Source organism: Trachurus trachurus, assembly GCF_905171665.1.
Source record: "Trachurus trachurus genome assembly, chromosome: 17".
NCBI classification, from domain to species: domain Eukaryota; kingdom Metazoa; phylum Chordata; class Actinopteri; order Carangiformes; family Carangidae; genus Trachurus; species Trachurus trachurus.
The window spans coordinates 30,804,640-30,827,597 of record NC_139900.1 but is presented as its reverse complement, the minus strand read 5'-3'; the positions used below and the strand labels follow the sequence as shown (position 1 = coordinate 30,827,597).

The window sequence follows — 22,958 nt, the reverse complement described above, 5'->3', positions numbered from 1 at the left end:
TTACAACACACTGCTGTGAAAAAAAAGTAAGATATAATAACGTGGTGAGCCTAGCTCTTGGTATTCTGTTTTAAAAATCCTCAATCAAAAGAGTGGGAATGTGTAGAAACATGTAAATGAATTGCCTCTTTGAAAAAGAGAAAAAACAAAACAATTAAAAATGAACAAATTAATATAAAATAGATAATTGTTGCACATACTGGAACCAGAATATATCTGCCAGCTGCAATTCTTACATGACATTTATAAGATTCAGACATGAATGAAGCTTGGTCAAGCATTATTCTTCTTTAAATGTAACTTTCCTTCCTTAGTATAAACAAAATGTACATTGGGAGAGAGTGCAGGCTTTGCCTAAACTCCCAGATTCACAGTTAGCAATTAGATGTCAACATCGTCGGTACAGTGAGAATTGCACATACGAGGGTTGGAGAGAAATCTGGACTACATAGTAATGACACAGAGGCGACTCCAGGAGGTGCTATAGTCCGAGTAAAGCAGATGAAAAAGAAAACATATTGCACATGATTCTAATGTTGGACCCCTCCCTCCCTCCTGTCTGTCCTAAGCAGTTTCCAAAGTCCCAGCAGGTGCAGTGAAGATGGATCTCCTGCTGATATGGTGAGCTCAGAACAATCAGCCCCACGTCCTGGCACAGATTTGTCCATAAGAGGAGTCCGTTGGGGGACGGCATAATAAAGAAGAGGGATTAAAAACATTTCCACTGAGACAGTCCACTGTTGTGTAACTGATGAACCGAGAAGGTACAATTGCTCTCAGCAGATGTTGCAGGTGTCAATCAGTTACAAACAAATTCTCTCCTGCCGTCCAAATCGTCGCAGAACTGAGCGCCGGCCGAGGAGCTCAGCAGAGAGGTTTAAAGAGACAGTCGAGCAATTTCCACAGAGGGGCGATGTGAATCAACTGGAGTCATTGTGTGCTACTACAGTGGATAGAGTAGTGGGTGTCTGCATCTTGTGGTGTAGTACCGACTCAGTTGTGTGGGTCTTGAAAAGGCATTTCAGAAGACATGGCCTTATTGTAGAAACGGGCACCATTTTACTGTCCAGCACTTAAGGTTCTCAGTGGAGGAGAGCGCCGCTCCGGCACTGCTTGAGACAGTGGTGGTCTACTATGGTCTGTGAAACCTAAAATGACAAGGAGGGGGTAAAATTAAAAAAAAAAAAGAACTGTTTCAAACATTTCATCATGTTTCATCACCACAGCTTAAAATCCCAGTGTTTGCCGCACTGTACAGCCGAGGCCTGCAGTGCATGCATAGCTGCAGCTGTATGCGTGGCATGCATAGCAACAATCAGGATGAAGGGATTTTGCACATTACCTGGTTAAATGGCGACTTGACTCGTGCACTTCCATCTCATTGCTCTTGAAATCATTGAGTTCCTTCCTTATAGCTGCCTGCAGAGCACAAACAAGGAGGGGGATATTGAGAGAAGCTGCAAAGGCTTAATACACAAACTGCAGCCTCTAAGCCCTGACTCTGCCTCCTTTTAGCATGCTTCATGCATCATTTACACTTATCTCGAGGCTATGAATGATTCTGCTGAATTCTCTTCTCACATCACAAGAGCCTTCAATTTCCTCCTCTTGAGACATCCAAGGGCTTGAACAATAATATACAATCTGTCGCCGGTCTACTTGTGTAGGCAGCTTGTGTTTTTAACCATAATGAAGTCTTCATGCCATGGATTTACATAGAAGCCAACACCCATACTTCTCAGATTCAACCAGTGCAGTTTTCTTTAAGAACATCAAAGCTGTGTATTTAATATTTTTGTTCCGGCACTTGGATCAAAAGCTCATAGTAATAATACACATTTTCGGGGAGGAAAATAAAGTTAATTAGGAAATAGAGTCAGTAGCGCTCTTGCTGGCTTAGCAGGGGCCACTGTAGTGAATCACACATCTAGGTTTTACCTCATTTTAAATAATGTTTTTTAGAACGACTCTTTTCCAGGAGGGTTTTTGAGCACTGAACAAAGCCGTTTCCCCATTCATGTAGTTCAACAAATTCACATTTGGGACAATGTTTGGTGAATCATGGCTGTTAAGTAGCAGCACTGGAGCAGCAGAGGCTTAAGTGCTTTGCCCAAGGGCAGGATAACTGCAAAGAGATTCTCAAAAGTGACAATGAGTCAAAGATCCAGCAAATGAAACGGTGTGCTGAGCATTTTTTTCCTTTCTTTTTAAAAAAAAATAAAAAACCTACATTCCCTCTGAAATGTCATGTGTGACAACAACCCAGCCGGGTGATGTCATTGCTTTGGCTGCTCAGCATGACTCAAGGGGACGTCTGCAGCCTTGGGGAGGATGCTTCTGTTACAGGAGAGCAAACAATATTCAAATCTGTGCTCGCCAGTAGAGATGGGAGAAGAAAAAGATGTCAGCAGAGCAGAGTTGCGGCCGTGGGGTCCTGAGGCACTGCCTGTCCAATTACTCTCTTATGTAAAGGGAGTTGTTGCGCAATCCAAACACTGAATCCATGTGATTTTCACATGAATGGTCCTCAGGTGTGACCAGACATGTTCAGAGCTGTGCATCAACAAAAGCAAAGAAGGCAGAATGCGCTGTGCAAAAAATCAAGAACTCATTAAAAGTCAGACGCATGGACCGCTGGGCAGTGAGCAGCAGGACTGCTCCGGGGTGTTTACTCACAAAGGGGAACAAAACAGCTGAGGTGGAACTTGGCGTAACAAGGAGGAGGAACACGTCCTCCTACCATTACTCTCCCGCGTTAAGGGTTGCATCATATGAGGCACAGAGGGGTTGGGGGGGTAGCGAGGGTAGCGGGGGTGGGGAGCGTTTGAGGAAATTTGAAAGCAGGCAAGGAGGGATCTGGAGAATATTAAAAGATTATCTCAGTTTAACTATAAGATTAGTGTAAGTGATACTGGCCTTGTCAGCTGCTGTGAGCCGGGTCCAGGGCTTATCTGCCCGCCTGTCGTAGTCCTGGGCATCTGACACCTCCACGTAGTCGCTGAATCGGATGAGAATTTTGGCCAGTCTCAGCTCCTCTACTGTGGGCCTTTGGCTCAGCTGGAACAAGAAAGAGACTTGGTTTAAGTTTTCCCTCCGGTTAATTAAAAGTCTGCATAGAAACAAAAACACCCAGTATTATGCAGCTACATTAGAAAGCAGCATCCAGTAATAGTGTACAAGGCCTTTCTGAAACTCACAAAGAATAAACTATTAAATATCAAGATTTTTAGATACCACACATGATCCTCATTAAAAATAAAAAAATATATATATATACACATTACATACATTAAATAACATATACATTAATCTTTTTTTTTTTACAGAATATTGACTCTGTGTTGTAGATGGAAGATTTACCAAGTGCTGATTTGGAATAAATCTATCATACACTAAAAACCCTGCCTAATTTTCACTTACTGATGATGCCTATATAAACTCATGATTGAGAAATAATAATAATAATGATAATAATAACTTTATTGGTAGAGCACCTTTAAAACAAGGTTAAAAGGTGCTTCACAATAAAAACCATTTAGTACAAATAAAATACGTAACAATAAAATACAGTAATACAGAATAAAAATATAAAAGAGTTACAACAATAAGAAAACAGAATCAGTTAAATAAGGCCAGACGATAAATGTGAGTTTTAAGAAGTTATTCAAAAATAGATACTGGGTTTGCCTGCTTGAGATCTCCAGGCAGGGCATTCCCCTTTAGTCACTGGTTACTGGTAAATGCTGATATAATTACTGGTATATGATTATTATATAATTATTATAAAATCATTTATTATGTTTCTGAGCATTTATTTTGAAGTATAGTGTATAATGAGGTGTAAATGCAGATAATACATTCCCTCAACAGCTGTGAGTTTTAGTTTTGAGCCTGTCTGCAGGTGAGGGGAAAGTGTTGTTCTTTAATTGAAAGTGATGGGAACATTCTCAACACCTCCCTATGGGGTCAAAGGCAGCTTGGCAGCCAACACGCTGAAGGGCTAAAGGGCAAAGAGGACATCCGTGTCTCCTGGGGGAGACCTGAGAGCAGCGATGTAACAAACTTACATTTCTCTTCCTCACCATAGATGAGTCACTGTCAAAGTGTTTGTTTTTTCCGGCCAACAATTTTACCCCCACCGCGTGCGTTAAGATCAGGGTGTGGGTTTGCACCTTTTGAGCTATTTTGGACTCACCTTTCGCGTTAGCCTCCTTTTTATCTCCCTCTTCTCCTCCATTTCCTCTTGCTCATTGCGAGCTGCAGAGAATGAAAGGATTAGTCTTAATACTGCACGTGCACTGCAGATGCAGACAGCCGACTGTTTATGAAATGTTTAGAGATGACTGAAATGGGAGCAAACACAATATTTGCACAATATAGCTCATTAGATTCCACTATAGAGGATACGTTTCTCAAAGCTTAAAATAGTTTCCATCACTGTCTATATAATACTGTTAGGAATGGTTAACAGGGCAGAATCTTTGGTCAATGTTTATGATGGACTGACTGACCTATTTAAGCATACCAATTCATTTCATAAGAGAAAAGAACATTACATCTCCCTAAAATTCATCCATGTGTGGTGTGATATATTTCAAGCCAATAACAAAGACAAAACCTCCAAGATCAGAGCAGCAGGATAAAAAGAACAAGAGTAAACAAAAACCATACTGGGACGCTACACTACTGTTTGCAAAAGCTTCAGCAGTCAAGATGCATTTGTGCTTGTGCTGATCTCATTAATGTTTCTATAGTAGGCCTACTACTCTCACTTCCAGATTCTGGCGTCTCTTAAGAAAATAAAGCATCTGTTTAACCTTGGCACTGTATGTGTTTGCATGACAGGAAGAACACGACTTGTCGATCATGCATCCGTCGACTTTATCTTTTGTTTCCTGCGCTCGCTGCCAATCACACAAGAGCTTCTGGGAGAGCTGCAACTGCTGGTCAATCAGTCTTTGATGTGAGCGCTGCAGAGTCGCAGGCAACCGAACGGCTTCTCTCTGATACTGCATGTGTTTGAGCCATGAAACCAGTCTCTCTGGACCCGACTCCTCAGGGAGCCCTGCCTGCCTGCCTGCCTGCCTGCCTGCCTGCCTGCCTGCCCCGCCGTGTCTCACATGAATCGGCAAGGGGGCGGGGGGGTGTACGTCACAAGCGTTCTCATAACTAGGCTGCACTATATGAAGCCTGCTGCTACAAATATAGACACATGCTTCGCTGCAGTGCCTATAATGAAACATGAAACGTTACACAGGTAGAAAGAAACATTTGACGTTAAGCTGTTCACACTTTACTTTAGCAGCTCAAAGATGCGGTGAAATATCCAAGTGTAAAACACTCACGTTTGAGGATGTTCCTCTGCTCCAGCTCCTCCGCTGTGGGCCTCTGACTCAAGCGCCTGGGGAGACACATACATCCACCGGTCAGCACAGTCACAGGCAAGAGGTCAACAGTGAATCTTTTCTTTTTTTTTTTTGGGGGGGGGGGGGGGGGGGGTACGTTTTTATGCAAAGAGAGTGACTTGCACAAATGTTCTCTTGATTATTGTAAAAACATTTCACTGCTTTGTCTGTCTATTTTTTACTCTTTTACTTTGACAACTAGTCCCTGTAAAGTTATCTTACTGGCATTTTGACTGCCAGCATGAATACGTTTAGACAACACCGGCCTAAACATACATTAACTTCTTTCCTCCAGCACAACTTATTTATGAGATATAACATTTTAAATCCTTTTTATTCGCATAGTTGAAAGATTTGCATCTTATTTAAAGGGGAACTATGCAAGTCCGGTCGCTTTTCCGCCGTTTTGCTAACCCTCCTCCCGGGCCAAGTGCATTTGTTTTAATGAAGCCAGTGAGAAAACAATCCATGGAGCAGTGGATAACATTATTTATCATACACATTACGTTATATTATATTGTGTAGTCTTATCTGTCATAGACAAGAGATTACTGGTTATGGGGTGCGTTTGTGTTGCAGTGCCGCCGAGACGAGAGCTGGGACACCGGGTCGGAGGCTCTGATCTTGCATGGTTGGTTTTCGGCCAACAGACACTAGGTGGATGGCAGAGAGTCTCCATTCTCCCCATAACAAGTTACAAGTCATTTATTCAACCATCACAATTACTCCGAAGCTGTTTAATTAAGTTAAAAATGTAGCATAGTTAAGGTAAAAATCCTACATAGTTCCTCTTTAAGTTCTTTCCTCTTGACAGCTCGACAAGTGCGCTTCCTGCAAACTTATGTCAGCCATGATCACCAGTCCCTCTCCTCTAAGCCAGTGACTGCATGGTGATACATTGGTGCAATGCAGGACGAAGGCCAGCAAAATAGACACATTACTGAAGACTCAGCTCCCGTATGATGCTGAATAAGACAAATGCGATTATGACACCTTCAAGTGCCAACTGAGAGGCTTCAACAATTGCACATCTGCTTAAGCAAACCTACTGTGCACACATTTATGCAGACAAAACCGCATGGAGAAAGAAAAGGGACAGTCATACCCCATCACATGTTCCTTTTATGCCGGATCTGATGAGATACATTTTGTACAGATTATCTCCAATTTGCTCAATTTGTAAGTGACTAAAATGACTAAGATGCCCAAAGGCAGTCCCTGAAAGGTCGTCCAAAGTTCTTTCAACCGGGGACTCTTATTATAGCGCTGTGTCAGGACCCTGCGGCAGTAGACCTAACTGTAGACACTGGATCAATGATCGTCCCCATCTCGCTCGATGTGACAGCCGTATGAAGCCTCTCAGCCCTGTCAGCTACTGTATACAGACTTAGGTGTGTGTGTGCTCAGCCCGGCTTGTCTCATCTCATCTCTGTGTCCTCTCTTCTCCCACTTGAGGGTTATTGTTCGGGAAAAGTCAAGACACCGACTCTCCATCTCTGGAGTAACTGTATGATCTGTGCATTATATGTCATATATCACATCAGCAAAAACCCTGCTGTTATATCATCAATAAACACAGACTAGTCAAAAAAATCCATTTGGATGTCCTTTTCTGAGCAATTTCTGTCATAGGCAAGGTTTATTTTAAGCAATGTCAGCATCTGTTTTGCCTGCTCTGTGCAATGTGAAAAACTATGAACAAACATAACAAGATTATATAAAGGAGTTACACAAGGATTAATGAAATAGCTAATATGAGCGGCATTTCATTAAAAGCCTCACTAATCAATGTTTTTATAGCAGCAATACCCAACTCTGCAGTTATCCTCAGCTATATGAAGTGTTGAGCTTTAGAGGTGTGATAGGCAGATGTTCTTAGATTTGCACAGAGTCAGACTAGTTGTTTCCCCCTGCTTCTAGTCTTTATGCCAAGCTATCTCTCTGTAGCTTCAAATTAACACAGATAAAAGAGTGGTATCAATCTGTGGCAGTGAATAAGCATAATGTGTTTCCCAAAATGTCAAACTTAATCCTCTAAGAGATTAACTACATAATGTAGTATATGAAACCACATTAAAGCCAATTTAAAAAAAAAAGAAACCCGACATTGAACCAAAGACAGGGCAACTTTCTCAGGAGTAAAAGCTGAATTTCTTAAAGATAAAGGGTCTCTGGGTTTTTTTTTTTCAGTGAATCAGGTCAAAAGAGAAAAGTTGAAGTCAGTGTGTCCTAGAATAGCATTATCATAATCAATTTTAATTGGACTGGACAACATTAGAAGACATAATGCTGTTGTGAAAAAAAAAAGACAGAAATATGTGAAAATATGGAGTTGTGCATTGAATGACGAGGTGCAAAGGACACTGTTGACAGAGCTTTCTGGGAACATGACAACTAAGCAGGCAAGGCCTTCTGGGAACCCGCCACTGTGTTCCAATCACAGTGGGGAGCAGTGACTTGTGTGCCAAAGTCTCTAGATAATCGCCATCCGTCCCCTTGCAACCATATTTCCCACATTTCATATCTGAGTATATTATTCAGGCTTTCATTTTCCACCCATACGCTCGGTGGTCTACTCCACTCTCAACACATCATTACTCCCCCTTCATTTGGACGGGCAAGTCATGTTCAAAGAAGAGTGAAATCAAATGAGGCCTGTGATCCGTTGGGGGAAAAAACATGATGTTGTTTGATCTGTTCAATTACAAGAGCTCCCATTTATGATCTCAACATATGTATACAAATTCCTGTGATTTGCGCACACTTCAGCAGTGCACTGTGTGTGTTTGTATGTGTAAACTGATGGTATGAAGTGGCTTGCGTGGTGCTGCTGTGTGGAGGAGTCGGGTGGAGATAGTTTGGCACATGCATCACCGTGGTGATTCAGTGAGCGAGGGAGGAAGTCAGGCAGGAGGAAGAAAGGGAAGAAGAGAGGGGGAAAGAGAGAGAGAGAGAGAGAGAGAGAGAGAGAGAGAGAGAGAGAGAGAGAGGGAGAGAGAGCGAGTGTGAGCGAGAGAGAGCGCTAGAGAGAAGACAACAGAAGGAAAAAAGAGAGGGGAGGGTGATGCATCGCCAAAATTAGGTCAGCTCCATTTACAGAGCCTCATTCTAACGAGATAAAGCGTTTATCCTTATCGAATGTTGAGAAGGAAAAACTGACAGGATATAAAAGTCTTTCAATAGAAAAAAACCTCACATTTGCATCGGCTTTGGACTGCGTCACATTTCCAGCAGCCAGGATATTGGACCATCGTCAGCCCGAAGTTAGACAAAATGTTCAGTTTGGCTTGAGAAGAGTCAGAGCCATTTGCTGGCAGCTGTTGTTGAGCTGGCTGCAGCAAAGCGTCAACCAGGTTTACTGAAGATATTTGGTCCATAAATTGTGAATTCATGTAAATGTATTCCAGTTTTTAAAAATGCATGTGTTTACGTGTCTCACCTTGTGAGTTTGGTGCCTATCTGCTGCCGAGACTCCAGTCTTTCCTCATCCGTCTGCATGGGCAGGATGTTTTTCTCCTCCAGCTCTCTTTTTGATGGACGGTTACTCAGCTTGATGGCCAGAGAGTCTTTCCTGAGCACCTTCTGCGCCAGGGTACCTGAACATGCAACACCACAGTCAAACATGAGATAAGATGAAGAGAGAAAGAAGAGGCCTCGAGCCCAATATAACATGGCTTAATCTTTGGTGTTTTTTGCCTTGACTTTTAATTTAGGAACTTTTTTTTTTTTCTTCAATTGACCCTTCGCTAAGCCCCGCCCCGCTTTGTTACTGTTGCTATACCAGTCAAGCTTCCACTCCCAGCCATGCTCCGGGCATAAGAAATATAGAGTTTTCAGCAATATTGGCATCGATTTCAAAGGAAATATCAGCAAATTTCTGGATATACTGTTCAGAGATATCAGAGAGAAGCAGTCACAAAGATCATTAATAGTTTTCTGTGACGTGACTCGCGCAAGAGGATAAAAACATTGGTTCAACGACACGACTGGACTGTACAGAACAGCAATAAGGACTGTTAATTTCCCCATCTATGAACCCACGAAGACTTAGGTCATGATCATGAAAGATACCTTGTCAAACTGCAAGTTTTTGGATGATTGTGAACTATATACACTACTATATACAGCTCTCGCCGCTGTTTTTTTTCCTTCCCCCCACCACTATATCACTCAGTGAAAACAGTCTCTGCCTGGAGGATCCCACGCCTAAAAGCCCAGGTAAAAAGCTTTAAAGTACAGCTGTCATTTGGGAGGTGAACTTTGGGTTTCCCCATATTTATAACACTTGTTCAAGTTGAAAAAAAACAAAACAAGCTCGTATCCTCTGAACAACATCTCTCTATATTGCTTCCGCCGCCGCAACAACAACAACATCCTTCTACAAACAAATGTTGTTCTTCCATCTCTCACCATGTCAGTTCACAAATGCAAACGTAATGACACACCATTAACTAGTTAGTTGGTTAGTTAGTTAGCTGGCTCCTCTGACCTGCTGTTGCTGCTCATAAAACGTACAGTTCGTAGTGAATCGGTCTACATTAGGACAGACTAATATAAAATAAACACCCCCATCCCCACAAAACATAAGCCCTACAACGACCTACAGCAGGGATACGTTATTAAAGCAAATGTGAATGCTTATTAGCAAAGTCCCCGTTATTACAGCAGCGTTAACAGATAGCCTGGGTTGCTATGGAGAAGGAGGGATTGGTGCGGTTTAGTCACTGCATTAACGTCTAATGACACAAATCTTCAGGTCTTAGAGAAGGAGAAAATTTCAACATCACCCGACAAACTTTTGGAATATCGGGTGTTGGACCTGCATGTCGTGTACACACACACACACACCGCTTCAGCGTATTGTTTTCTGCCGAAAGCTTGACTGGCTTCATGTGCATAGTTACGGTTAGGGTCAATTCTATGAATGAGTTTACTGTAAATGACTCTTACTAATCTTTCCAATGCCCTTTAAGGTCATGTTGTGGCACATTGAGCAATCCCATCACACATGACCAAGCACAATCTTTAAAGACTCCAACATGCACTCATGTGAAATCAAGGACAAAGTGTCATAGACACAAACCTCCCTGCTCAGTTTGGCTACTTTTTGGACACACCCCAGTAAACATGCTCATGTGGGGCTAGTGTGGGGCCACTGGGGGAAGCCAAAGTGTGAGCTTCCCAGACTAAGAGGAATGGGGCCCCCAAAAGGCCCGAAAAGGTCAGGACTTCCTTGTACCCCACACAGCCTAGCCTCTGCGGGCTTTCTGACCACAGACTTGCCCACATAAAGCCATTATGGGGGCGCAAAGAGTATGGGGGGCCCATGTTGGCAAACCTCTGTGGGCACGACCATGCTAGGTTGCCCAATGAAAACCCTCATGGGGCCCCAAAAGGAGGGCTGCTGTAGGCCATGATTGGGCTAACAGACGTGTGGACATGTGGGCATTCTCTAAAATGATAAAGCCAACACATGGGTTAGACCCATGTGGAGCCCACATGGGATCAGTCTGGGTTATGGCCAGCCCGCACTGCCCCACAGTAAACCCTAAGTGTTTTCTTAGATGTAGTCTGACCTTCAGAAGAAAGAGCTTAGATCTGGTTCATATGCTAAGTTGCAGGAATTTGTGTGTGGTTGATCATGATGAGTCAAGCTAAATGTGTCATCACATCTGCAGACAGGAGCTATCATCACTAACAGTATAGGCAGACAGGCCTTCTTCAGGCTCTATAATCCACCTTCACCTTGATTTTTTAACAAAGAACAAACAGAAGAGAATAATCCTAAAGAAAATAACCCTGATCACATAGCTCATCAAGACCCTTGGATGAAACTACTGAAATCAACTTCCTCTTTATTCTCAAGATTCAACCTTAACCACTCCCCAAGGTCACTGCAAGTGCTGCTGCCACTCACTGGTGAATATGGAGTCGTCATCCTCGTCGTCGTCCTCGTCGTCATCCTCGTCGTCGTCCTCGTCTTTGTACATGCTGGGCAGATCTTCATAGTCCGACTCGTCGGGCATGTTCTCCTTGTCGTCCTCATAGTCGATGATCACAGACGGAACTTCTCGCCTGTCCAGAGGCATACACTGACCACCGCCGTGCAATGCAGAGCTAGTGAAGTGACAGGGAGACAGCATGCATGTAGTTAAGAAAAGGCTCATGCTTATGGACATAGCCCTGGGCCTTGCTAAGAGGATGATCTTGCCCAACCCCCTGACAGTGAAAGTAAAAGTCACTTTCCCCTCATATTTCAAGTTAAGCCCTATGTCATCCTTTTTTACGGTCATCAGACATTATCTATGACCTGGTATTAATTAAACATTAACCCTCAATCCAGAAAAAAGGAAGTGATTTAAAACAATAAAGGGGCTTTTGGTACATAATGATAGCTTAGTGGGTTTCTAATCCAAGTATAAAAGGAGGGGAGATATGAATACACACGGTGCAGTCCTACGCAATGTCATGCAATCCTTTGAACTACACAGAGGAGAAGAGTAACTGATTACACAACTTGTACAATTCAACCCAAGGTGATGATGGGAATAAACTTCACTTCCAGGAGCCATTTAAATGCCTTACCCAGTGATATTTGATAGATTGATTAATCACAGTCTAGTTGGAGCTTCTTACGATGAGCCCCTGTTATGTAACCATTTCAAGCTTTCAGACTAATTGTAAGCCATGTCGGGACCATTACTTCCTTATCCCTGCCCAAATGGCTTTGGTGAAAAAGAGATCCTAATGTACGAGGTTACGTAATATTCCAATCCGCTGTCCTGTCCCTTTTCTCCAAACATGAAGAAGTGCAGCTCTTGTAAAGAGCAGCTGGTCATGTTATGTCAGGCCAACTGCTGGAGGGACGCCTACTCCATGCGCCTGTGCCCACACATACACACATTAACTTCAAAATTAGGCCATGCTGCCCTGTGAGGCAGTGTGCTGATTTAGACCTGTACACCAGCACTACATGGCAGGACACGACCTCAATAACACCAGGATAGATTTAGTGGACAAGTTGTCACAAAAATATAAGCTAATAAAGCAGGATGATCCACGCTTATTATTTTCAGTAATTACCCTTTAAACACTCATTTTTATTATAATAAACTCAAGCTATGTCACAAACAAACCCTATGATTAGTGTTATAGCTGTGAATTTGTGATTTGTGTAATCTTTCAAATACACTCATATCATTTCTCCAAGTTCGGTCCTGCCGAGATATTATGTGTGATGTAGAGACAGAGATCCATAATCCCTCAGTGACTCCTCTTGAGGACAATCGCATTTAATGACCAAAGCGCTGTCGTTGGCGACCAACCTTTCAAACCTCTGCATGGAGAGCGCCAGAGTTTTATTGAGCTCCTCGATGATGCGGCTGGGTGCGTGCAAGCTGCCATACTGGAGCTGGAGCGGGTGACCGTGGCTCTGGTGAAAACCGGACAAAGCGGCGAGCTGGGAGGGCAGCAGGGTGCCGTGGTGGGACGAGATGCACTTTTGGGGGAGACCGCTTAGAGGGTTGGGGGACGGGGAAGGGGAGTCCAGCCCCCCTGGAGGCACACATATCATCACTTTCTTGGGAGGCAGAGGTGGAGAGTGCTTTCCCCCAGGCATACAGGGCAACTTCATTGGCTGGCAAGAATCTAAAAGGGGGGAAACGAAAAAAAAAAAAAAAAAACATATATCATATCCACTACACTCTACTGGTGCAGACAGATAAACAAAGCTCATGGCCGATCAGACACGGCTCAGACGTCAGTGCAGAGTGTTTCGAATTAGGCCGGGGTAATGCCACTTCCCTGTACTGACAGATTGACAATGACAGAGAGAGCTCAGCTGACCTGACCACAGGGGAATTTAATGAGACTACTATAATCCTGTGCACATGTGTGGAAACACAGGTAGCGTTCAAGTAAAAGCAGCCATGGCTAAGCTGTCAAAGCAAGTCCCCGTATATGAGCATTTTATTTCTATTGACGGACTGAGGTAGTGGAATAAATGCCAGTGTTTGCGTAATAGTAATTCAGATTGAAGAATTTCGAGTGGTGTTGTATTTAAGACGACTGACCTGTGCTATGGTTTGGGATCCTAGAGAAAGGCTTTGGAGGGAGAGCAGGAGGCTGCTTGTGGTACAGCGGCGGCTTGGCGGGGGTGTCCTGAAGGTCACCTGCGTAGGTGACAGATTTCTTGGTAGGCAAGACCATGGATGACTTAACAGAGGGCTCCTGAGTGCAGACTCCACCATCCATCGAGGATCGGAATTCAACGGTTGCTGAAACAGAAAGAGGAAACAAACAATCTGAATGCGTGGGAAATGTGTTCCGACTGCACGACAGAGACTGTTCAAACAAAGTTGAAAATGAATTCAGCCGTGTTGAGGTTTGAGACAATAGTTAGGGGGGGTTGGGGAGAAGAACTGGAAAACTAAGACTGTTTAACAACCCGAGAGCTTTTTATCAGCACACCACAGACCAAGAAACGGTGTGAGGCAAGCAGCCTGACAGACATTTTGCTTTCTAAATCTTTTATGGTGCTGAGCTATTTGATGGTTTTTGCATGATCACATTTTAAGGCTGACAGAGCAATTCAAAATGCTGCTCCCATACTCTGACAAACACTGCGTTTAAATTGCAAGCTCTCTCCCAATTCCCAAAATTTCATCTCGACTGTGCAGCCTTTTTAAAAAAAAAAGTACAGAAAAATAAATAAATAAAAACTCCACAAGAATGCTTACTCCTGTAAGATATGGAGAGCAGCAGCCTCTAGACTTTTTAATATTCATAAAGCCTTGGAAGTGCTTTTTTTTTCTATTTTTCATAGAAGGTATTCAAATCATAAATTGTTACTGTAAAAGGCCGTCAACGCACATCAGCCTTCACAGACCTTTATTTTGAAATATGAGGATACATCTCATCTGTATCTTTAATTTTAGTCTTTTAATTCTAAAATAGACTGGCCACAGGGTTGAGCTGGTGTGCCAGAGGGTCCGTCAAAAAGTGGATTACAATCCAACAGCCAATCAGAGAAAAGATTGGAAAAAGGAAATACAATTTTGCTATTATTGGATATCTTTCTCTTTTTTTTGCCCTTGCTGGTCCCATTTCTATTTTGAGCATGTCAAAGCAGATTCGGTTTTAGATCTATTTATCATTTCATGTGAGTGCTGACAACATAATACAGTCATCTTCCAGAGACATGGTAAATATTTGCTTTGCATGCATAAAAATAACTGCTTCTGATCTATCACTCTGTGCACACAAGTTTTTTTATTTTTGATTATGGAAACTAGGTTGTAACGACTGAGTACACCTGCCTTCATTGATATGCATTCCGAGGAGTAGCACAGCAGAAAATAGAGATGCTGCTCTTCAGTTTACCAGTTTTGGCCAATTAACTGGGCCCGGACAGCATCTGCATGTTTAAGGTACACACAGCCTGTGTAAGGTAAAGTGCTTGCACTCCAAGGTAATTGTTTTAGCTTTGACTGACTTCGAAGATTTTTTTTTTTTTTTTTTTTTAAACTTTTGATTGCTGTGCAAAAAGCTTCATTTGTTTGAACAATAAAATGAAGAAGGGCGTGCGTTTTCTCGTTTTGCTCTCCTCTTATCTTGCCAAGAAGTGAGTGAACTTCCTTAGCTCCACTAACTTTGTGTTTGATGTCCTGAGGCAGGGAGCACCCATGGGACGTCAAAGTCAAGATCAAAGAGTTTATAAAATGCTTCAGAATTTATGTAATGAAAAGATGATATCTCTAAATGCCCCGTGCCAAATCTTGAAGAACGCACTACAGAGACTACTGATTAATGAGGAGATGAATCATTGAAGACCTAATAACTTAGTTCACTACTTCTGCTCTTGTTGCCCTTTGTTTTTAAACAGCTCAGACGCTTTGCAGCTCAGCGGAGTCGTACTGGAACTGTGGAACAGCAGCTTACCTTTTTCAAAGATCTCCTTCAGCACTCCTCTCTTGATCAGCTCGTCTCTGCTCTGTCGCACTGACATCTTCCTCTCCAGCGCTAAAAAAAAGAAAGTTGAAAACATTTTCATATTTTAGGTGGTTATCCATTAAAATATTATGCATATTCACACACCACGCAGGTGTTAAATCGTGGTCAACACAATTGCTAAATCAAAGAAAGATGTACAGTGGCTAATGCATAATTAAAAGCTGTGTGCAGATGTCCTCTGGTGAAATTTTTTTCCCCCAAAGATGCTCTGGAAACTTTTTGTTTTTTTTGCTGTTGAAAGCACATGGGCTCATGTGTTCTTTGCTGCATCTACAACATGTTTTTCTTCTTTTTCATGTTTCTATATGCGCAGTCAGTGTTGTCTTATAGTATTTGCAGTTGAAAGACAAATCCCAGCACATTCTTTCCCTGAAAGAGGAGCAGGCAGCATTAAATTCTGGATTTTGCTATAGTCGGTAATGATCTGTCAAACTGTGGCTCCCCTCCCGAACAGTTAAAGCTGAAGCTACGGGCCGTGATTAACAAGAGGTAAAGAATAACAGGACATATTCCAGCAACACCACTCATAGTAATGCATTATGCACAAGATGACATGTCCCACAGCTTCCGCTTGCTTCTATTTCTAGCCTTCAAAAGCTGAGATACTTTACGTCTTCCTATTAGTAGGCTGAACGAAAGCAGTTTAAAAATCACGTTGGTAATTTCAAAATCTACCCCTGCATAGAAACCAATTAAGAATGTGAAATGAGGATCAGCAACAACACTTGAGCACACGGAGCAGGAAATGTCCCTGCAGGCCTCTGTGGCTCCTGCTTAGGAGGGAGATCACAGATTGTGCCATGTGTGCTTTACGTATGACCCAGGAGTCCTGTCCCAGCTCTAGGAAGGAAGAAGGTGATGTGTTCAATGCTAACACATCCTGAGTGTGGACTCGTGCAAAATATTGAGAGCTTGACCTCTCCTTTTCCTTTTCCTTGCCCTTGGTTACAGCACAGCTGATTTAAAATCCATCCGCTGAGAGCTCAAAATTAAAAACACAAACTAGAGTCATACAAATGTCAGACGGACAGGCCTCCAGGGCAGAAATTTGGATCCTCTTGTGCTGCAGTGTTCCAAAATACCACAGCAGAGCGAGTTATCATCAAACAGTACGCTCCATTATGAGGATACCAGATGTTCGATATCACGCCACACTTCAAAAGCTTCTTTCTTTTTTTTCTTTTTCTTTTTTTTTTTTAAATACAGGAGAAGTCTGAGCTCAGTTACAAGCCACAAATGGCTGAGCAGCAAGACATTTTTTCCCCTTTTGGAAAATGACTCATCCAAAATTTCACCAGTGTGTCCCACAAAGAATTAAACTGGAGCCCCGGGATGTAGTAACCTGAAGATGGTGTGAAATGAAAGTAAATTGTACCATTTGTGGATTTGTACTCGGGATGCTAATGCAGGCAGCTCAATCAAAAAGTGATTACACCCCACAGGCAGCACATTTAACATGAGGTTAAGTATATCCAGGAGATGGTCAATAGCATTATCAAAGAGTTGACCCAGAATCAGTGTGGAGGAATTTGTGTGCAGCCAGTTTACTAAGATCGTTTCTATAAAACACTGCAGAGGTGGTCAGGTACCATGGTCAGGTATATGTGCATCCACCACCTTCACGTTACAGCAGTTGAGAATTTTAAGGATTTTATTTTAATAATGAAGAGGAAACTAGAAATCTTTGCACTTTAGTATACGATTTTCATAAAACTCCTTAACTGACAAGCAGCAGCTGCTCTTGTGACGACTTCTGTCAATATCTAAGAATATTTTCAAGCCTTTTTAGCGATGGACATCATTTAATCATACAGTACATGTCGCAATCTGATCAGTCTGGATTCTCATCCCTGCCTGATATAGCTTATGAATAATGATGTGTCTCATATCCCTTTCCATTTCATTTGTGTTGCTTCTTGTCATTAAATCTACAACTTCAATTAGACCTAAAAAAGAAGGGAAATCTAAGTATTTTTCAGTTTTTCAGTTGACAGACACAATGTTACTCAAAGTGACAAATCTCTCTGTGTGTACCATCAGCACCAAGTCGGTGCCAGAGTGGGGAAGCCCAAGGCTGCAGGTCGACTGGCAGTGCTGTAATATGTTCACGGATTATGCTGCCGTTTCATCCAAAATGAAAAGTAATTACTCAAAAGCTCTATGACGCAACTGCTATGCCATGGGATGTGTACGGTTACGCAATACCATTTACTCAGTGGCCTTAACGAGGTTGTGTCTCCAGATTTGACTGATATTGTGTTCTTAAAACAAAAAGAATGGGAGACAACGTGGACACAGCAGTTGGTGCAGTGGCCAAGCACCAAATCCAAGTTAAAATACTAACTGTCCTCCTCCAAAAAAAAAAAAAAACACAAAACATTTCATTTAATATTTTATGAGAACATTAATAGTGTGGAAGAAGTGGAATTGTGTGTTCATTTCATCAGGAAGGCCCTGTCCAGTAAAACTGCCACTCACATGAAATATTTATTTTGGTCCTATTGACTGGGTCATCAGAATAATAAATCATCAGGATTGAGTTTGCAAAAAAGGTATGTGATGATGCAGAGCTGAGATTAGGGCCCTGTCAGTACCAGAGCAAACCACAATGTGATCTTTCACATGGGTGTATTAAAAACCAGATATCCTCTAAATCACCTTGTATATCAACCAAGTCCTATTTTCAACTGCTTGTGTTCAGTCCACCAAGTGGCCCAAGTACTATCATGGTCTAACACTCCAGCCACTCAATCTGTACCAAGATGAGAAGATTAGACACTCATCAGGGAGTATCAGCTGAGAGCATATTAAATGAAACCGGCATATCTAAGTATAGTCTGTATTGATCTGAGAACACTACGCTTAGTTTTTTTTTTTTTTTTTCGAGAAAACATATTCCACTGTGAAGTGACCCAGATAGTCGGAACACATCCTACCAACCCTGAGGCTCAGTGGCTCAAAGTGGAGGCTTTTAACTGTATTAAAACTTCATGGAGTCTTTCATCAATGAGAAGCTCAAGCGTTAAGGCTAACACATCAGAAGCTTAGACACAGCTAAACAAAACCTCACTGTGACTGCAGCAGGTTTTGCGATGAGACGTCTGCCTCTGAAATACAGTGTATAATCAATGGGGCAGGTAGCAAAGATGAGATCTGGGGTTAGAAATGCAGCAAATAAACAAGAACAGAACAGTGCATTTAGATGATAGAGGGGAATCTGCTAACTAATTGGATTAGAAATAAAAAAAAAATTAAGATAACATCAGACTACCGCATGCATGTTCTTTTGATGAATCTCCACTTAATGATCTTTCTCCCTGATACAAGTGCGCTGTGATAATGTACCGAGCACGATAAGACAGCAGGATAAGACATCCAACTGTCAGGCCCTCCCTCCTTCTTCCTTCCTGAGGTGAAGAGTACAGTCCCCCAGAGCTGGCCTTCATCTGCTTAATATCACAACACATTCACAATCCTCTACTGTGCTCAGTGTCCAATTATCTACGACAACATCTGTATGCCCAGTGGCTGGTCTGCTCCCCACTGACATAGGAAACATAATCAACAGTAAGGCACCACAGACAACTGCAGAGACAAGAAGGAGAGTACAGAGGGACATTTAAGACCAGCAGGAAATCATGACTACACACACTTACCATCAACTTTGTCTTCAGTGAGATCATTGCATAGCTACTGGTATTGCACAGGGCAATTTGCTTTGTTTGTTTAAGGAAAGATCAACGATACCTGCTGATATGCTTGAGATTCAATGGTGAGGCTTTGCCAGATGACAAAATATTAGCATAAGTTAAGTATCAGCAGCAATTTTGTTATATCTCAGGCTTTACGCACAGTAATAAATAAGCTGCTTACCGTCGACTAATTAAATGAGGGCAAATTCACAACAGTATGTAACTGTTCCATTTTAAAAGCACACAGATCAATAATGGGGCTACGGGTCAGCCAAAGTCAATCCTGTTTCCTAGATGAGACAAGGCTGAATTTCTCCTCCTTGAAACAACTTTTAAATAAGTACACTGTACCATCTTACTCAGAATAGGTCTGATAATGTGTAAACATGTACAGACCTTTATCCATATATGTCATTGATTAGTTTCATTGCTGTGATTTGGGATGTTACAAAACCTCATCAAGTGGGTCTTCCCATTCATACAGCTAGAGCCAGCACATCATTGATACCAACACACGTCACACTGTGCTATGCAGTTTATAAAGAAAACTGCTTTTATTAGTCAATGCATCTACATTGTCTTAAATCTGTCTTTAAAGGTTACTTGTCAGCAGAAGTTAAAGCTAAAGGGGCTAATGTTTGCTAACAGTTCATTATTTTACATTACATTAAGCTTGCAAATTTGGGATTGCATATCTGACCTGAAAATAAAACTCAACTTTGGTTTAACCAACTTCTGAGGTGAGTCTAAAAGCCTCACTGTGTTCACCAGCTAACTTTAGCTTAGCATAAAAGAGCCAATTGATGATGAGAGTGTTAAGAGGTAAATCAGAAGGTGTGGACAGTGAAAACCAAAAACAATGAGCTTAATAATGCTAAAGCATCAAGGAGAACTGCAGAGTTTGGAAATGATTCTCTCTGGGTTCATCACTACAAGCAAACCCATTTTATATCCCTACTATACTACATCAACCTTTGAGCAATTCCTAAAATAAAATATTGATTAGCATAGCCCTTAAAATCGCCATAAAAAAGGCAGCCGACTCAGCCATAAAAGTTCAAAATCCCTGTGCCACTACCTGTCATTTGAATTTACTGCACTGGCTTGTCACCCTTTCACTGTCTGCTGCTGCACAAGTGCAGCCCTCACTCCACTTATTTGGGTCTTTTAAAAAGTGGGTTTGAATGGATGTGACAGTGCGTGCACAGTCCTGGTGGCAGAACTGTGGCTACAGCACCTGCCCAAGCGTTGGAGGGACTGTGCAAACCCCTGCAACTTGAAACAACGGTGAAACACCACTTACAGAGGCTGCTCCAGTGAGATTATAATCCACCATCATGCTGCTATCAAAATGGATTGAATGGAACAATAGAGGCAGAAGAATTATTTAGAGATGGCAGCATCATGCATACAAAACAAGTGGATAACAAAAGTGATGGAGAGCTTTTTCACTCAGCCCCACTGTGCATTAACACCACTGGAACAGACAAAAAAAAGGACTTTTGTTGCTCAGTATTTGATTATTATCCCTCACCACAACAGGGTAGATGACGTTGTTATCAAAGCACATACACACCATGTACAAACAGCTCCATGATTGTTCCATCAAGTACATAAAGTACAGTAGAACATCAAAAAGTCAAGCAGCTAGGGCTCAGAACGTTTGTGCCTTACTATAAATACCTCTTAGTCCAAGGAGATTGCTCAAGACCATGTTCGGGAGGAAAAACAAACTAGAGCCAAACAGCATTGTGGGAACAGTGAAAGCCTAGCTGTGAGGTAACATCGGCCCAGATGTCAGATACCTACATGTTTTGTGCTTGTACTAAGCGATGGAGATGACAAGATATCGCATTAGATTGTGCAAGAGACTGACGAGATCAGCAGTCAGAGAGCAGTCACAGCAAACCAGATCAAATCAGACTGGGGCCGATTCATTCAGCAAATTCACACACTAGGAAAATGTTAATTTAATAACATTACTTCAGTCGGAACATCCTGTCCTGCTCAGACTGGATTCAGATCTCTCTCCTCTACAGAGAGGAGAGGAATCCTGCATCCAGAGAAGATGCAGTCTGACAAAGTCCCTCCTCCTGTCCAACAGGCTGACAGCAGAATTCAGGATGCGTCAGCCAAGGAAAATAAACACAGCCACATCTGAAGAGAGTATGTCCTTCACTTGCCCCTGACAACACTGGGCTGCAGGATCAAAGGAACTCTAAAGAGACCTCAAAACATGAAACTCCAACGCTGCACTTTTGCTGAATCAATTCACTGCATTTTCAATCACCCCGGAGACTAAAACTTAATACATATTTCTTTTGACCACAGGAAATGCACTGCCTTTCTTTCATAACAACACAGGGGCACACACTGGGTTGTTTGTTATGCATTATGGAACCTGCATGTGCGTTTCTGTTTCTTGTGCTCACATTAACATAAAATTAAGAGAAAAAAACAACATATGTACCAGCAGAAGTCTGCTTGAACTTCTCACTCTTCTTCTTCCTCCACTTCCACGGCTTCAGGAGACGTCCCAGAGTGGCAAACTTGCTTCGACGACGCATAGGTGGAGTGTGGGTGCCAGATAGCAAGGATTCTGAACGCATGGCGGCCAGCCTCTCTACTTCCTCAGCTGTAAGGGGAAAAAAGGAAAGATTAAAAAAAAACATCTAATTAAGGTTAAGATGCAGAGGAGGTGATATTCTGATAACCAAACAGGAGGTCTAACAGTGAACGCAGCATACACTTTTGCTCACAAAGATCCAAGAGGCAAAAATCTGTGCCAAGTGGCCTCCTGCATTCCCTAGTATCTGGCTGAGGTTGAGAGAGGATAAACCAACCTGCATATCACATTACGCAGGATATGCTCCGATTATAGTTTGAGGCTGTATCGCACCGAGTGGTTGGCAATAACTTGCTAAAAACACATTAAACAGACTGATAAGCACCTCATTAAGGGAGGGGGGCGAAGGAGGGCTTTCTCTCTGCTGTTATGAAATATTCACAAAGCCTTGCTTGGACATCAAAGTCAAAAAATGTTGAGCATTTGGTTCCAAGAAACTGTTACTCTCAAAAGTGAATACATGCTATTCAAGAAGGACACTGCAGTATGAGGCTACAACTAACCAGGGCACACACACACACACACACAACACAGGAAAGATGCACATGTGATCAGAAAATTAAAATGTAAAAAAAGGAGTCACCTCCAGGCAGATGACCATAAAAAGGTATTCAAACATAAGCTTCTGACTCAGGCTCACCAGAATTTGTGTGAACAATGCATCGCAGCAAACAGACTACCAGGTGCTTTTAAACACGGGACTCAGCCCTGTTCTTCTTCAGATTCCTTACTTCCTTAAGTAACACATTTAACCTACATGCAGCATCATAGCAGTGCAGCAGAAATGTTCAGCCAGTGGTTTTTATTATGCTGTGTAGGAACATCAAATTGCCTGCGATGGGTAATCAAACATGTCTGCTTCCATCATACTGTGGCAAATGTGCAGACCTTTCAAATTAGTCTGCATAAGCAAACATAACATAGCAACGATCACATAGTCTTGCATAGCCACGGTCTTTGACCTTTCGCAACTAATATTAAACTGCTACAACAAAAGTAGACACTTTTATTATAATGAGTGACATCACAAAGCCTGTCCTAAATGAATGGAAACCAATGGCAAACAAACAAAAATCCTTCACAAATGTTTATCCATGTGATTTGATCCTCAAAAAAGCAACCAAAACACAGACAAAAAGAAGTTTTCATGGCTACTGTGTGATACTGTAACAGCTCCTTGGTGCTCCAGTGCATATAAGTGACCTCCAGCACAACGTGTTGCAT

At 42.2% G+C, this 22,958-nt stretch overlaps 1 protein-coding gene across 1 annotated transcript; it reads right to left on the bottom strand.

Annotated features, from left to right (window-relative positions):
• Positions 1–616: 616 nt before the first annotated feature.
• LOC311000145 (phosphatase and actin regulator 1-like) lies at positions 617–21,732 on the bottom strand. Its single transcript, XM_083990778.1, has 11 exons — positions 21,579–21,732; positions 15,345–15,425; positions 13,478–13,681; positions 12,731–13,052; positions 11,323–11,522; positions 8,845–9,001; positions 5,346–5,401; positions 4,196–4,257; positions 2,913–3,057; positions 1,343–1,415; positions 617–1,148 (listed from the first exon to the last, which is right to left on the bottom strand). Exons 1-11 carry the CDS (start codon positions 21,715–21,717, stop codon positions 1,133–1,135), a joined length of 1,455 nt encoding a protein of 484 aa, XP_083846904.1. The 5' UTR covers positions 21,718–21,732; the 3' UTR covers positions 617–1,132.
• Positions 21,733–22,958: the final 1,226 nt, after the last annotated feature.